At 46.1% G+C, this 17,409-nt stretch overlaps 1 protein-coding gene across 1 annotated transcript in view; it reads right to left on the bottom strand.

Moving 5' to 3' along the window:
• OFD1 (OFD1 centriole and centriolar satellite protein) overlaps positions 1 to 3,318 on the bottom strand; it is a 66,041-nt gene extending 62,723 nt beyond the window's left edge. The window contains 2 exon segments of the mRNA XM_070402633.1: positions 2,228 to 2,317; positions 3,169 to 3,318. Coding sequence (XP_070258734.1) covers positions 2,228 to 2,317; positions 3,169 to 3,318 — 240 coding nt within the window.
• Between the last annotated feature and the right edge of the window lie 14,091 nt (positions 3,319 to 17,409).

The following is a 17,409-nucleotide window of genomic DNA, read 5'->3' as shown; positions in this document are numbered from 1 at the left end:
CACCCTCTATCACCCACAGAGCAGGGCCAATCAGGGGTTTGAGGGACCGCCACTGTCACACTCAGGGCAGGGCCGATGGGGAGGTTATGGCTCTACCCTGTCAAACAGAGAGCAGGGCCCGTGGGTGGGTGGGGGGTTGGGGCGCTGCACCCTGTCACACACAGAGCAGGGCTGATCAGGGGGTTGGGGCCCCACCCCCTGTCACACACAGAGCCGCAGGGCAATCAGGGGATTGGGGAGCTCCCCACTATCAGGCACAGAGCAGGGCTGATCAGGGGTTTGGGACACCTTCCCCTGTCACTAACAGAGCAGGGCGGATAGAGAGGTTGTGGCCCCACCCCCTGTCACACACAGAGCCGCAGGGCGATCAGGGGGTTTGGGCACTGCACCCTGTCACACTCAGGGCAGGGCCAATGGAGAGGTTATGGCTCTACCCTGTCACACAAAGAGCAAGGCCCATGGAGGGGGGTTGGGGCGCCACCCTCTATCACCCACAGAGCAGGGCCGATCAGGGGGTTGGGGCACCACCAATGTCACACTCAGGGCAGGGCCGATGGAGAGGTCATGGTTCTACGCTGTCACACACAGAGCAGGGCCCAAGGGGGCGGGGGTTTGGGGCGCTGCACCCTGTCACACACAGAGCCGCAGGGCAATCAGGGGATTGGGGAGCTCCCCACTATCAGGCACAGAGCAGGGCTGATCAGGGGGTTGGGGTGCCTTCCCCTGTCATGAACAGAGCAGGGTGGATAGGGAGGTTGTGGCCCCGCCCCCTGTCACACACAGAGCCACAGGGCGATCAGGGGGTTTGGGCGCTGCCCCCTGTCATGCTGATCCCGGTGCCGGGAGGCATATTACCCTTTTACTATATAGAATACAATGTTGCTAAAGCCCGGCTGAATGAAAGCCGGTTTCTGGGGTTTTGTTTATCTTCTATGTTTGCAACATAGTACATAGTTGCTTAGAGTTGTAGTTCAGAGGCCAGCAAGTCCGGCGGGGAATGTTGGAGTCCGCAGTCACTGCAGCAAGCAAGCCTCCCTGTTCGCTTCCAGCTGCCTGGCTGCCAGCCGCCATCTTGGCTGACAGTTAATTTGCATATACTCACTGATTAGCCAATGAAAAGGGTAGCGGTCATATGCTAATTACCATGTTTCTCTTTTATTAGTGTAGATAAAGTCATACAAGAACCTAAGAATGCCATGTAACCTAGGCAAAAATGAGAAATGCAACTGAAGGATGCATAGACCTGGTTATAACCTATTCAACATTTATATTTCAGATATACTTCTGAAATATATGTAGTAATGAAAATACATTTAACCTAATTCTATTCCTGATGTTACTTTACATGTAAAGTGTATTAGTAAATTATTTTTTGCCCAGATTAAATATTCACCAGGGATTGCTACATAGATTACACATACATCCAATCATGGGACACTGAAAAGGAGGGTTTCAGGGAACTTTTCGGGTCACAGGAAAATGCTCACTATACAACAGTGAACTAAGAATACACACACACACCACTATGCCAATAATAGCTGAATCAGAAAAGACTTTCTTCCTCTATGTTTTTATGGGTTTTTCAGATGGGTATAAAGTGTTCTGTTTTGTTTTTTAAGTTACGAAAACAATGGGGGAGAAGGAAAAACTCAGTTTTCTTTAATTTCCCCTGATAAGTGTAAAATATACTTCTAACTATACATAGTAATGAAAACACATTTGAGGTAACCCTACTCCTTGCTGTTAATTCATACTAATAAGTATGTGCTGCCCAAGTGAAACATTCAGACCTTTCATTATATTTTAAAGAAAAAAGCTGTCAATCTCCAGAGTATTCTACTGTAAGCAGCACACAATGTTTACTATATTGTCTCAATATCCTTCATCCAAACATGACTATTACAAAACCACGTATTAATTCAAGAACCTACAAACCAGTTTCACAAAACTTGCCTTGTTACTAAAATGTTTTCATTTTATAAAGCTACTCGCTTCTATCTGAATGTCAGTCAATAAATCTATTTGAATATGAAGACCGGGCAAACTCTAAACCATTTGAGAATGCCTTCCAGAATAAGAGTTATACAAAACATAAAAGCGTCCCTCCCCAATACCACCTGCATATCATATTATCTTTAAAACCAAGACCTGGTGGGTTTAAATGTGGACTCCCTGTTACCGCTTCCACTTGTAAAAATTACAGAACAGATATGCCTAAAGCCGATACCTTGAGGGAGTCCAGGATACCTCGGTCTTTGAACAGCTTTGTGCGTAGTTTGTCTTGACTCAACACGTCATATTTGGGGGGCACGGTGAGCTGGAAAAGAAGATGCCGACGGTTACCGGGCAGGCAGAGGGCACGGGTATTTCTGAGGACGGAACAGTGGCTGACCTTCGGGAAAGCGAGAAAGCACGAAAGCCCGGCGGGGACGGCGCTTTCATGACAAGCAAGAAGCTTCGCCTCCTCACCTGCGCACCGGGTTGGTGCTTTAACGAAAACAAACAAGATGCTACATCTCCTCACGTGCGCTCCCGGTATTTTTCCCTCACCTGTCCTCAGAGCCCAACCGCGGTGCCGGAATCAAGAGGAACGGGTATACCTCAACGCTCTCCCGCCCACTCTAACTAGGAAATGGCGGATAAACGCATTTCCTCCCCTCGGCTTGCCATGGGTGAGTGGGGTTATGTACCGGGCGCGAGCGCGACTCTCACCAGCGGCTGGAGAGTAGATACGGAGCGAGGTTGTGAAACCCGCGGCCCTGGAAGTCAAGGCACCTCGTGGGTGCCTCACAGCCGGTCCCACCCTCTCCCGGAGACCCGTCTAGCCCAGCACGGGAATCCGGGAATCTGGAGCTTTACAGCCAAGTTAACGGCCAACAGCCGCCGGAAACTCCGCCCACTTCTCGCGAGAGCTTAGTCTCCGAGTCTCGCGTGGGCCGCTGCGGCTAGAGCGGGGATTGGAGGAGAAGCCACGTGCTCTGGACCACATCCGGGGCCTGCGTGATCTGGGTGTTAACCCTGTGTCTTCATCCTGTTGCAGCCAAGGGCGCTGGGCCCAACCTGGCTATACCCTGGCCAGTTGGTCCCATCACAGCCCAGGCATTGCACCTGGCGAGCTCCGCCAGCTCAGGCTTTGCTTATTTTGCCGTTCTTAAGTCACTCAGTAACCGCGGCACTGTTGCCATTTGGGACCCGAAAACCCTTTGTAGGGGGCGCCATCTTGTGCACCGCGGGGTGGTTAGCAGCATCCCTGGCGTCTCTGCCCACTAAATGCAGCGCCTCCTTATCAGTTCTGACCTTCGTGAATGTCTCAGACATTGCCTGATGTTCTCAGAGAGGCAAAAGTCACTGGTTGAAAATCAGTGAGCTAAACTTTAAGTATCTACCTTTTTATCGTTTTTTGGTTTTTGGTTTTCTTTATACCTCACCCAAGGAGTAAGGATATATATTCCATTGATTTTAGAGACTGCAAGGAAGGGGGTGGGGGAGTCAGAAAAACACCTATGTGAAAGAGACATACATAGGCTGCCTCCCGCAGCCCCCCCATTCCACTCCACTGCAGGCTTGGACTTGCAACCCAGGTATGTGCCCTTGGCCAGGAATCCAATAGGTGACTCTGGTGCTCAGGTTGATGCTCTAACCACCGAGCAACACAGGCCATGGCAAGCACCCACTGTTTTGCATACCAAGGAAGATAAAGGTGAGCTGGCTTACCAAGATGCTGTGGATGAAAGGGGCCACATGCTAACCTGACAAGCTCAGGGAAGGCCTGTATGTTGGTTTTGCAAACTCAAAGACCTGAAGTAACCACAAAGGATAATCTGAAATTAAACTTTAACCAAAAGCAGTAATAGTGGGTAGTTACATTCTAGGACAGTATCTTCACTGAGCCTATCTGTCTTTTTGCATCTATAATAACACTAGAGGCCTGGTGCATGAATTTGGTGCATTGAAAGGACAGTAATTAGAAGAAATATTTTAATATCCCTGTTCGCCTTTTCTCAATAATAGAAGTGTCAAACAAATTCATGATTGACAATGACAGATTGACATGCATGTGATTGCTGCCAATGAGAGCTTTATATGTATCACTCATGTGCAAGTCAACTTAGCCTTTTATAGATATAAAACAAACTTGTTAATTAGAGCTGCTTTCTGATTTAGCTAAACTTTTTCCAGCCCAGTGAAGCACCCCAACTTCTCCTTCAGGTAATTGTCAGCAACACAGCAGTAAATATCAACACTAAGCACATTATTATTGTAGATCACGCAGGGAGAACAAAGGGTAAAATATTTAACTTGCAGCAGTGTTTGACTATATTTTGTGCAGTGAAAAAACTTGAAGTCATTTTTAAGGTCCACCATTTCTTTTCTTTCTTTTTTTTTTTTTTTTTGAGGGGGACGGGGGGGGGGGCGGATCACCATTTCTTAATTCTTTTCAGTTGGGTCAAGTTTCTAAACTTTCTAAATCTTCATTTTCTGGCTAATGAAAAGAAAATAGGATTCTACCAAGTCTCCTATCTACCTACTCCAGGACTTCTGTGAGGATCAAATGAGATGAGGCACAGGAAAATGCATCACAGACATTTGGTTAACTGTGAATATTTCCACCTGGCTATAAAGCAAGTTGTGTTCTTGGCCTGAAAAAACTCCTAGGAGGCTAGTCACTAGGGAGAGGAAGCCGGGCATTGCGACATAATGTATTACCCTGAGGGCAGGACACTTAGCATATTAGTCTTTTATATATATAGACTAGTAGCCCCGTGCACAAAAATTTGTGCACTTGGGGGTTGAGGGTGAGGGGTGGGGCCAGACCCCTCAGCCCAACCTGCACCCTTTGTCATGTTCCGGGACCCTGGCCACTCCTGGCCTAGGCACAGGCCTGCAGGCTTGGGGCGGCCTGGCTCCTGAGGCCCCATTTTATCAAGAGAACAAAGTTGACGTTAATTACAACCCTCACTGAACCCAGTATACTGCATCTGTGCATACAACTGCCTCGTTCATGTGCCTGCTTCGCCCTACTGAATTACTAACATCTTGAGGACATAGCTCTGTCTTATCCTGCTTCAACTTCAGTGCCTGGCCCAGTGCCAGGGATCTGAGAGGGTTTGCTGAGTGAGTGAGTGAATAATGAGTGAGTGAATGAGTGAATGAATGAGCGAGTAAGTGAATGAGCAAGCTTCTACGGGGTGGGAACTTCGGACCCGCTCCCAGCTGCCTGCTGCAAACCCTGGGAAGTTCCCGCCCTGTTCCCAGCCACCTGGTGTTCCTCTCCTGGCTGCATAGTTGCGCCCCTCTCCTGGCTGCCTGACGCAAACCCCAGGAAGTTCCTGCCCTGCTCCCAGCGGCCCCACCCTCCTCCCAGCTGCATAGTTCATGCAGGACAAAGGTGGCCCGGGTTCTTCACCTTTGCCCTGCCACCCAGCTCTTACCTGCCACCTGGGTTTCCGATCACCACCAGTGGCAGGTGGCTTCTTCTATCCTTCCCCTTTCACCTCCCATCATTGTGCCTACGTATGTAAATTAACCACCATCTTTGTTGGCAGTTAATTTGCATATTGCCCTGGTTAGCCTATGGGAAGTGTAGCGAAGGTACGGTTAATTACCCTTTTGTCTTTTATTAGCTAGGATACCCTTGAAATGTCTGGGTAACTTGTAACTTGCCTTTTTCTGGACCCCTTGTGGCACAACCTAATGTGCTTGGGCTCCAGGACAGATACCACAAATTCCTCCATTGTTATCATGTTAATTGTTGACTGTTGGCTATCCTAAACCCATCTAAGTATGTGTCTATCATTTATTTTTTATCCAGTCCCACAGGTTCTCTCCCTCACTCCCAAACCCGCTTTGGTTTCTCCTGCCTCTCTAATCTATCACCAATGAATTTCTTGTAACCTACCTATGTCTCCTCCTTTAGTTGTAATGTATAAAAATAGAAGAAAACCCACCACTCTCCAGAGCACTTTCCCAAAACGTTGAGGTACTGCTTCCCGGCACTTGTCGACAGTTTGCTCAAATAAACACAAAATTCTTTACAGGTTTGAATGTTTCTTGTTATAACAGTAATAAAAACATAGCCAAAGAATGGTATAAGAACTAAGATGCACTGAAGCCTTGCAGGTGTTGCTCAGTGGTTCGAGAATTGCAGCATTCCCAAGGGTCCTGGGTTCAATTCCCAGTCAGAGGTACCTACTTTGGTTGCAGTTTGCTCCTCTACTCCCCTAATCCCCAGATTGGGATAATGTGGGAGGCAACCAGTTGATGTCTCTCTCTCTGCCCTCACTCCCTCCTTTCTACTCTCAGAATCTTTCTCAGCACCAGGCCCTGGGAGTCACTACCAGTTGATTAGAACTGGCTCAGGAAAGGAAACCCATTTGCCATTCCTAGTCCACTCCCTTTCCATTAGGCAGCATATCCTCTTTATAGATGAGATGAAAAACAAAATAAAACAGTTTAAACATCCTCAGTTCCTTCATTAGCTTTTGTGCAGAATATTACCTAAGCTAGATCCCACCCTTCTCCCAACACAGAGTTCAGTTATTTATTCTTTTAAAATGTGATTCCCAGAACTGAGTATGGTACCCAGGATGATATTATTTGTGAAGAGGACATTGTCTTCTCTTAATGCAACTTGGAATTGCATTAGCTTTTTGTGACCACTGTTTCAGACTGCTGCCACTTGTTAAGCTTGCAATAAATGAAAATGTGTTTTTGTAGATGCACTGGTCTTAAACTAGGTAATTACATTGTGCAGGTTTTTTTTTTAAGCCCTAGTACAAGACTTTATTTTGCATCCTATTAAATTCTACTTTGTTAATTTCCCACCTAATTCTGCTAGTAGTGGAGATATTTATGAATCTTGACTTTTGCCATATAATAAATTTGTGGCCCTTAGCATATTATCGTTGTTTTTCTTTTTGTTTGTTTGTTTATATTTTTACTAGTGGCACAATGCATGAAATTCATGCATGGGTGAGGGTGTGTTCCTCAGCCTGGACTGCACCCTCTCCAATTTGGGACCCCTCAAAGGATGTCCTACTGACAGTTTAAAAGGATCGGGCCTAAACCAGCAGCCGGACATCCCTCTCACAATCTGGGACTGCTGGCTCCTAACCGCTCACCTGCCTGCCTGCCTGCCTCATTGCCTTTAACCACTCTGCCTGCCGGCCTGCTCGCCCCCCAACTGCCCCCCACCATTGCTGGCCTGCTTGCCCCCAAGTGCCCCCTCCCGCGAGCCTGATCACCCCAAACTGTCCCCCTGCTGACCTGCTCGCCCCTACCTTCCCTCCCAACTGGCCTGCTCATCCCCAACTGCCCCCCTGCTGGCCTGATCACTCTAAACTGCCCCTCCCCCTGCTTTTCTGATCACCTCCAACTGACCCCCACTGAAGGCCTGCTTGCCCCCAACTGGCACCCCTGCTGGTCTGTTCACTCCCAACAGCTCCGCTCCTCACCAGCCTGATCCCACAACCGCCCTCCCCTCTTGGCCTCTAACCACCTCTACCTCAGTCCCACCACCATGGCTTTGTCCAGAAGAACATGTGGAAGGTCTCCTAGAAGGTCTCCCAGTCTAATTAGCATATTACTCTTTTATTAGTATAGATATATTTGTCTGTAAATATGGTTATGATTGCAGACATGAGTAGGACCAGGTAAAATTATATAGAATGGGCCTTTTATTACAGATGGTTTGCCATGTATGCATTTTTTCTAAAGAAAATTACTTTAAAAATTACTTTAAAAAATGTTTCTGGAAGACTTTGAGAAATTTACAGTATCTGCTTTTCTTCCAAGAAAGTTGTCACTTTTATGCCAGAGTGAGAATTGTTTGTATGCTTTGTATGTCAGCATTGGGCCATTCTGACTGGGGAGCACTTAGCTTGATTTGAGGGTAATTATCTTGCTCACTGGCCTGGAGGGAGGGTGTGTGGCAGAGGAGATAAATACTGGGTTCTGGATTATTCATAGATTACTGACTTTCTGGATTGATTGTGCAAGCCCCTCCTTTTATTGATGTCCACCTTCTGTTGACAGACATCTACCCTGGGAGAGAAATTAGATGAAACTCTCTTTCTTGTCATTGTAAAAAGCATTTGAATTCCTAAGGTGTGATAAGGCCACCCAGCCACCCATTTTCATGGAGGATGTTCCCACTCTTGAATAAATTAAAACAATTTTTTTCTCTTAATTAAAACTTTCTTCTATAACCGTTTTCTTGTTATTTAAAAGCTAGTTTTTTTTTTTTATTTGAAACTGCTTCCAAAGCTTTTCAAGCTGTATCTGTCCTTGGAATGAATTTATAAATAAGAATTGAGCCCGGCCGGTGTGACTCAGTGGTTTAGCATCAACCTATGAACCAGGAAGTCACAGTGTGATTCCAGGTCAGGCCACATGCCCAGGTTTTGGCCTGATCCCCAGTACGGGGTGTGTAGGAGGCAGCCGATCAATGATTCTCTCTCATCATTGATGTTTCTATCTCTCACCCTCTCCCTTCCTCTCTGAATCAGTAAGAATATATTTTAAAAAGAGAGAGAGAGAGAGAGAGAGAGAGAGAGAGGAGAGAGAGAGAGAGAAGAGTATATATATTTGTAAATAAGAAAACATGTATTTGATGTTCTTAGAAAGTCTTATTTTCTTTCATTAAAACTTGTGCAGTATAGGGAACTCCATAGATTCTCTTAATTTGAAGAAAGTTAGAGGGAAAGGTACTAATTCAGAGTTCCTTGGAAAAATGTATCACTTAAATATTTTTTATGTTTATTTTTTTTAAATCAAAAACTGAAATATTTTATATTCAGAAAATATATTTAGAACTAAATATCCTCTATAATTTTAACCCTAAAATATCAATTTAAATATTTTAAAAATGGTTGGATCTTTGTTTTTTTAAATAAGTTAGGTTACTGGAGTTCTACATGTTACTGGATCACCTGGGGTAATTTTCTGATTGGAAAATTAAGAATTCTAGTCAGAGGGGAGGACATGAGAATTTTTAAAGAATGTATTCAATTTACTTTAGAAGCTGAACCTCTCTTATCATGTGACTTGTTTTGTATGTTTGTTAAACTATATTATCACATAAGCATTGCTACTATTGGGACAAACAGTGACAGTTGATTCAGGTCATTTGAATGTCCACTCTCTGTTTTAATTTGTATGTTCGTTTTGACTCTGTCATATGCTCAAACTTCAGTGGAAGTCATGAGAACCTATTATTTTTGCCTGCTCCCTCCTTTACGTTGGAAATATTCTCTTTTACTCAGAGGGACCTTAACTTTGATATAAGGGGTTGTTTCCATTTCCAACTGTTTTCTTCCTTGTCAAGTAAGGAGTTGTGAACTCTTCAGTGATGCCTTCCCCAGGATGTTTGCAGATGTGGTTGGGAAAAGTCATTTCATCCCCGACTTTTGCATGTCAGGTGCTGGGGTGCCCAGGTGCTGTCTGGCCTGCACTCCAGCTCTCTCTCCCTCCAATCGCCATGGGGATTCCAGGTGCAGGCTCTCTCTCCCTCCAATTGCCATGGCTATCAAGGGGCCGCAGGCCAGCCAGCAAACCCCGGACCTCGGGTGTCCTGGGTTGCTGCCTGGCCTGTGCCCCAGATCTCTCTCCCTCCAATCGCCATGGGGATCATGGGGGCTCAGGCCAGGCGGCAAACCCACCCTCGGCCCTGGCTCTCTCTCCCTCCGATCACCATGGTGATCACCAGCCATAGGCCAGCCAGCAGACCCCAGACCCCGGGGGATCCGAGGTTGCCACCGGGCCTGCATCCGGCTCTCTCTTCCTCTGATCGCCATGGTGATCATGGGCCACAGGCAGCCAGCATCCCAAGTCAGGGGGTGTTGCCTGGCCTGCTGCCTGGCTTTCCAATGGCGATCACTGGCTGTGGGATGGGCAAGGCAGCCTTTGCCCGCCCCCCAGCTCTTGCCTGCCACCTGGGTTGCCGATCACCATTCTTCCGTCTTTCCCCTTTCGCCTCCCATCATTGCCCGTATGCAAATTAACTGCCATCTTTGTTGGTGGTTAACCACCATCTTTCTTGGCAGTTAATTTGCATATCACCCTGATTAGACAATGGGAAACATAGCGGAGGTATGGTTAATTACCCTTTTTGACTTTTATTAGATTAGATTGATTTCAGAGAGGAAGGGAAAGGAAGAGATAGAAACATCAATGATGAGAGAATCATGGATCGTCTGCCTCCTGCATGCCCCCTCCTTTGGATTGGGCCCACAACCTGGGCATGTGCCCTTGACTGGAATTAAACCTGGGACCTTTCAGTCCCCAGCCTGCTGCTCTATCCACTGACCAAAACTGGCTAGGGTGGCATGTTATCTTTGAATGTGATAAGTTGGCTTCATTTCACAGTTATTAATTCAAATGCTAAGCTAGACTAGGTTAAGATTAACTTCAAAGATTCCCCAGAGATCCCATGCTGTCTACTGACTGGGATCAATTTAACGTTCTAAACAGCTATGAGTTGTGTCCCTTATTCAACATATAAGGAGCATTTCTTGGATCTTTGCACTGTTATAGCTCTGGGGATACCACAGACCATGTTACCCAAACTAAAGGTCTCTAGTTGTTATGTTCTTACTGTTTTTTGTTAATCCTCATTGGTGGATATCTTTTTCATTGATTTTTAGAGAGAATGGAAGGGGATATGGGGAAAGATAGAGAAACATCCATATGAAAGAGACCCATCAGTTGGTTCTCTCCGCACTGGGGCTGGGATCAAACCTGCAACCCAGGTATGTGCCTCTGATATGTACTCCTGACTGGAATTACACCCAAGACCCTTTGGTATGTGCACCAACCCTCTAACCATTGAGCAACACTGGCCAGGGCATCTCATTGTTTTTAGATGGATATCAAATTACTTCCCCAAAGGACCTACTGTCTCCTGTATTTCCCTTCCAAAACAGAAAATTTAAGTTTGCCTTAACTTGTTAGTTAAACCAAGGCTACATCCTATCTAATAAAAGACAAAAAGGGTAATTAACCGTACCTCCGCTACACTTCCAATTGGCTAATTAGGGTGATATGCTAATTAACTGCCAATAAATATGGGGGTTAACCACCAACAAAAATGGTGGTTAATTTGCATATGTAGGAACAATGATGGGAGGCAAAAGAGGAAGGACAGAAGAACAGTGATTGGAAACTCAGGCAGTAGGCAAGGCCTTTGCCCTGCCTCCAGCCCGTGACCGCCATCGGAAAGCCGGGCTGCAGGCGAGGTGGCACCCCCAGGCCCGGAGGTGCTGCCTCACCTGCAGCCCCATGATTGCATGGTGATTGGAGGGAGAGAGAGCCGGGTGAGGGCCAGGCAGCACCCCCGGGTGACTGGGGGTGCCACATAGCCTGCATCCCATGGTTGCCATGGTGATCAGAGGGAGAGAGAGAGCCGCATTGGGACCGCGACAACCCAGCACCGGACATGTAAAGGTTGGGGATGAAATGACTTTTCCCAACCACATCTGCAAACATCCTGGGGAAGGCATCACTGAAGAGTTCACAACTCTCTTACTTGGCAAGGAAGAAAACAGTTGGAAATGGAAACAACCCCTTATATCAAAGTTAAGGTCCCTCTGAGTAAAAAAGAATATTTCCAACGTAAAGGAGGGAGCAGGCAAAAATAATAGGTTCTCATGACTTCCACTGAAGATTGAGCATATGACAGAGTCAAAACGAACATACAAATTAAAACAGAGTGGACATTCAAATCACCCGAATCAACTGTCACTGTTTGTCCCAATAGTAGCAATGCTTATGTGATAATATAGTTTAACAAACATACAAAACAAGTCACATGATAAGATAGGTTCGGCTTCTAAGGTAAATTGAATACATTCTTTAAAAATTCTCATGTCCTCCCCTCTGACTAGAATTCTTAATTTTCCAATCAGAAAATTACCCCAGGTGATCCAGTAACATGTAGAACTCCAGTAACCTAACTTATTTAAAAAAAACAAACATCCGCCGAGACCGGTTTGGCTCAGTGGATAGAGCGTTGGCCTGCGGACTGAAAGGTCCCAGGTTCGATTCCGGTCAAGGGCGTGTCCCTGGGTTGCAGGCACGTCCCCAGTGGGAGATGTGCAGGAGGCAGCTGATCGATGTTTCTCTCTCACCGATGTTTCTAACTCTCTATCTCTCTCCCTTCCTCTCTGTAAAAAATCAATAAAATATATTTAAGAAACAAAACAAAAACAAACAAACAAAAAAAACAACAAAAAACAAACAACCATCCAACCATTTTTAAAATATTTAAATTGATATTTTAGGGTTAAAATTATAGAGGATATTTAGTTCTAAATATATTTTCTGAATATAAAATATTTCAGTTTTTGATTTAAAAAAAATAAACATAAAAAATATATAAGTGATACATTTTTCCAAGGAACTCTGAATTAGTACCTTTCCCTCTAACTTTCTTCAAATTAAGAGAATCTATGGAATTCCCTATACTGCACAAGTTTTAATGAAAGAAAATAAGACTTTCTAAGAACATCAAATACATGTTTTCTTATTTACAAATATATATACTCTTCTCTCTCTCTCTCTCCTCTCTCTCTCTCTCTCTCTCTCTCTCTCTCTCTTTTTAAAATATATTCTTACTGATTCAGAGAGGAAGGGAGAGGGTGAGAGATAGAAACATCAATGATGAGAGAGAATCATTGATCGGCTGCCTCCTACACACCCCGTACTGGGGATCAGGCCAAAACCTGGGCATGTGGCCTGACCTGGAATCACACTGTGACTTCCTGGTTCATAGGTTGATGCTAAACCACTGAGTCACACCGGCCGGGCTCAATTCTTATTTATAAATTCATTCCAAGGACAGATACAGCTTGAAAAGCTTTGGAAGCAGTTTCAAATAAAAAAAAAAAACTAGCTTTTAAATAACAAGAAAATGGTTATAGAAGAAAGTTTTAATTAAGAGAAAAAAATTGTTTTAATTTATTCAAGAGTGGGAACATCCTCCATGAAAATGGATGGCTGGGTGGCCTTATCACACCTTAGGAATTCAAATGCTTTTTACAATGACAAGAAAGAGAGTTTCATCTAATTTCTCTCCCAGGGTAGATGTCTGTCAACAGAAGGTGGACATCAATAAAAGGAGGGGCTTGCACAATCAATCCAGAAAGTCAGTAATCTATGAATAATCCAGAACCCAGTATTTATCTCCTCTGCCACACACCCTCCCTCCAGGCCAGTGAGCAAGATAATTACCCTCAAGTCAAGCTAAGTGCCCCCCAGTCAGAGTGGCCCAATGCTGACATACAAAGCATACAAATAATTCTCACTCTGGCATAAAAGTGACAACTTTCTTGGAAGAAAAGCAGATACTGTAAATTTCTCAGTCTTCCAGAAACATTTTTTAAAGTAATTTTTAAAGTAATTTTCTTTAGAAAAAATGCATACATGGCAAACCATCTGTAATAAAAGGCCCATTCTATATAATTTTACCTGGTCCTACTCATGTCTGCAATCATAACCATATTTACAGACAAATATATCTATACTAATAAAAGAGTAATATGCTAATTAGACTGGGAGACCTTCTAGGAGACCTTCCACATGTTCTTCTGGACAAAGCCATGGTGGTGGGACTGAGGTAGAGGTGGTTAGAGGCCAAGAGGGGAGGGCGGTTGTGGGATCAGGCTGGTGAGGAGCGGAGCTGTTGGGAGTGAACAGACCAGCAGGGGTGCCAGTTGGGGGCAAGCAGGCCTTCAGTGGGGGTCAGTTGGAGGTGATCAGAAAAGCAGGGGGAGGGGCAGTTTAGAGTGATCAGGCCAGCAGGGGGGCAGTTGGGGATGAGCAGGCCAGTTGGGAGGGAAGGTAGGGGCGAGCAGGTCAGCAGGGGGACAGTTTGGGGTGATCAGGCTCGCGGGAGGGGGCACTTGGGGGCAAGCAGGCCAGCAATGGTGGGGGGCAGTTGGGGGGCGAGCAGGCCGGCAGGCAGAGTGGTTAAAGGCAATGAGGCAGGCAGGCAGGCAGGTGAGCGGTTAGGAGCCAGCAGTCCCAGATTGTGAGAGGGATGTCCGGCTGCTGGTTTAGGCCCGATCCTTTTAAACTGTCAGTAGGACATCCTTTGAGGGGTCCCAAATTGGAGAGGGTGCAGTCCAAGCTGAGGAACACACTCTCCCCCCGTGCATGAATTTCATGCACCAGGTCACTAGTAAGTACATAATACTCTATTTTTATCTAGGGATTCATGTTAATTATTTAATGTTTAATAAAATGCTCCTAGTATGATGTCTGACTTAAGACAGCCATATAAAATGTATTTCTTTTGGTGTTTTCATTTTTTAAGTACTTAATTATAGACAAGGAGGTAAGCCTTTTTGTTTCTGATCACTAGATATATAATCACATTTGTTAATCTAGGTATGTACTTTGCTGAGACCTGAAGACATATGTTTATAGAAATGTCTAGAATTCTTTTATTGTAATTATAGATTTGTGTTAATATTGCCAACTTTAGATTCTACACTTGCCTAACATTGTTTCTTCCACATTTGCAGTTTGAAATTCATTCTTTTTGAGAAAATTGAAGTTCAGTAGATATGCATCCTCTTGTTATTTGTTTATCAGGTGCTTGAAGCAGTTGACCTTTCTCTCTTGATTTTTCCTTATTGTAGTCTAAAAAGGCTTTATTTTTCTTAACATATTCTTTACATTTCAGCTTATTTGGGGCTTTTGCCGTTTTTTAAAAAAATAAATATTTTTATTGATTTCACAGAGGAAGGGAGAGGGAGAGAGAGACAGAAACATCAGTGATGAGAGAGAATGACTGATTGGATGCCTCCTGTATGTCCCCCACTAGGGTTCGAGCCTGCAACCTGGGCATGGGCCCTGACTAGGAATCAATGATTCATAAGTTGATGCTCAATCACTGATCCTTGGCAACTGTGTGGGGCTTTTGCCTTTCTGATACTAACCTCTGATCCCATGTCTCAATTTTGTGTTCATTATTAGTTTGTGCCCTATTTTTTACATTATGGGGCATGTTCTCTTTGAGCTCTGTGTAGCATCACCTTGATTTTTTTAGTTGTCTCCCTAAATTAACTCAGGTTGAAACTGGAGAACCAATGGGTCTGAGCTGCCTGTCCTGTCACTACTTGAGCCAATTATGCAGAGACAGGATTGAATCATATGTGAGTGTTTATTCCAATAATGGTGGCAGTATGGGAGAGCAGCAGGTCACCCACAAAAATCTGCTCAGTGCCCCCCATAAGCCAGCTGCTCATATGGGGTACAAGGACAAAGATTTTTCGGGAAAGTAGGAAAAAGGAATAAGAATGGGTATGCATAATGGTTACAATTTACAAGCAATACAGACTAGAGTTTTGTAAAGGACTGTGAGTTTGTAAAGGGCTGGGGCTTTGTAAAGGGCTGGCACCTCTGGTTTCTGCAACAAAGTTGTTAATTTTTCTATGATAACTAGAGGCCTGGTTCATGAATTCATGCATGGGTGGGATCCCTTGGCCTGGCTGGCAACTGGGACTGGCTGGCCAAGGGGAGGGACCTTGGGAGGTTGGCTGTGGGAGCACCCTGACCACCAGGGGCAGTGGTTCTCACCTTCCTAATGCCATGACCCTTTAATACAGTTCCTCATATTATGGTGACACTCAACCATAAAATTATTTTCGTTGCTACTTCATAACTGTAATTTTGATACTGTTATGAATTGTAATGTAAATATCTGATATGCAGGATGTATTTTCATTGTTACAAATTGAATGTAATTAAAGCATAGTGATTAATCACAAAACAATATGTAATTATATATGTGTTTTCCGATGGTCTTAGGCAATCCCTATGAAAGGATCGTTCAACTCCCACAGGGGTCGTGACTCACAGGTTGAGAACCACTGACCAGGGGACAGCTCCTGCATTGAGCATCTGCCCCCCTGGTGGTTAGTGCATGTCATAGCAACTGGTCAACTGGTTGTTCGGTTGACTAGTCATAATGGTTGCTTAGGCTTTAGATAGATAGATAGATAGATAGATGGATAGATAGATAGATAGAGCTTCTGGATGTGGAGGATGGGCCGTATTTCCAAGTGAGCTCCTAGGTCCTGCTTGCAACTCCCAGCCAGGTTAGAATGTGACTTCTTTAATCAGGACAAAACAATCACTGTTAGCAGAACATGATTAATGTTTTTTATAATTAACTAGAGGTCTGGTGCACAAAATTTGTGCACTCAGGGGTGGGGGGTCCCTCAGCTCGGCCTGCACCCACTCACAGTCCGGGAGCCCTCGGGGAGTGGACCTAAACCATCAGTCAGACATCCTTAGCACTGCCATGGAGGCAGGAGAGGCTCCTGCCACTGCACTTGCCAGCCATGAGCCCGGCTTCTGGCCTAGCAGTGCTACCTCTGTGTGAGTGCACTGACCCCCAGAGGGAAGCTCCTGCGTTGAGCATTTGCTCTCTGGGGTCAGTGCATGTCATAGCAACTTGTTGTTCCACCTTTTGGTCAATTTGCATATTAACCTTTTATTATATAGGACTAGAGGCCCGGTGCACAAAAATTTGTGCACTGAGGGGGTGGGGGGTCCCCCAGCCCGGCCTGTGCCCTTGCGCAGTCTGGGACCCCTCGGCAGATAACGACCTGCTGGCTTAGGCCTGCTCCCGGGTGGCAGAGGGCAGGCCCAATCCCTAGGTGCAGCCCCTGGTGGGGCTCAGAGCAGGGCTGATTGGGGAGTTGGAGCGCCGCCCCCTGTCATGCACAGAGCAGGGCGGATTGGGAGGTTGCGATGCCACCCTAGTCACGCTCAGGATAGGGCCGATTGGGGGGTTGGGTCACCGCCCCCTGTCACACTCAAGGCAGGGTCGATGGGGAGGTTGCAGCGCCACCCCCTGTGACGCACAGAGCAGGGCCAATTGGGGTTGGGACGCTGCCTCCTGTCACTCACAGAGCAGGGCCCATCAGGGGGGTTGGGGCTCCGTACCTTGTCACACACAGAGCAGGGTCGATAAGGGGGTTGGGGAGCTCCCCCCTGTCACTCACAGAGTAGGGCCAATAGGGGAGCTGGAGCACCGCCCCCTGTCACACACAGAGCAGGGCCTGTGGGGAGTGGGGGGTTGGGGAACTGCACCCTGTCACACACAAAGCAGGGCCGATCAGGGGGTTGGTGTGCCACACCCTGTCACACACAGAGCCGCAGGGCGATCCGGGGGTTGGGGAGCTCCCCCCTATCAGGCACAGAGCACGGCTGATCAGGGGGTTGGGGCACCTTCCCCTGTCACAACAGAGCAGGGAGGATAGGAAGGTTGTGGCTCCACCCCCTGTCACTCACAGAGCCGCAGGGCTATCAGGGGGTTTGGGCGCTGCCCCTGTCACGCTGATCCTGTGCCAGGAGGCCTCGCGGCTCTGCTGATCCCAGTGCTGGGAGGCATATTACCCT

This window comes from Myotis yumanensis, unplaced genomic scaffold (genome assembly GCF_028538775.1).
Source record: "Myotis yumanensis isolate MYYU_CA2020_CCGP unplaced genomic scaffold, mMyoYum1.0.hap1 SCAF_24, whole genome shotgun sequence".
Lineage (NCBI taxonomy): Eukaryota > Metazoa > Chordata > Mammalia > Chiroptera > Vespertilionidae > Myotis > Myotis yumanensis.
The sequence above is the reverse complement of the archived record's forward strand: the minus strand, read 5'-3'. Positions and strand labels throughout refer to the sequence as shown.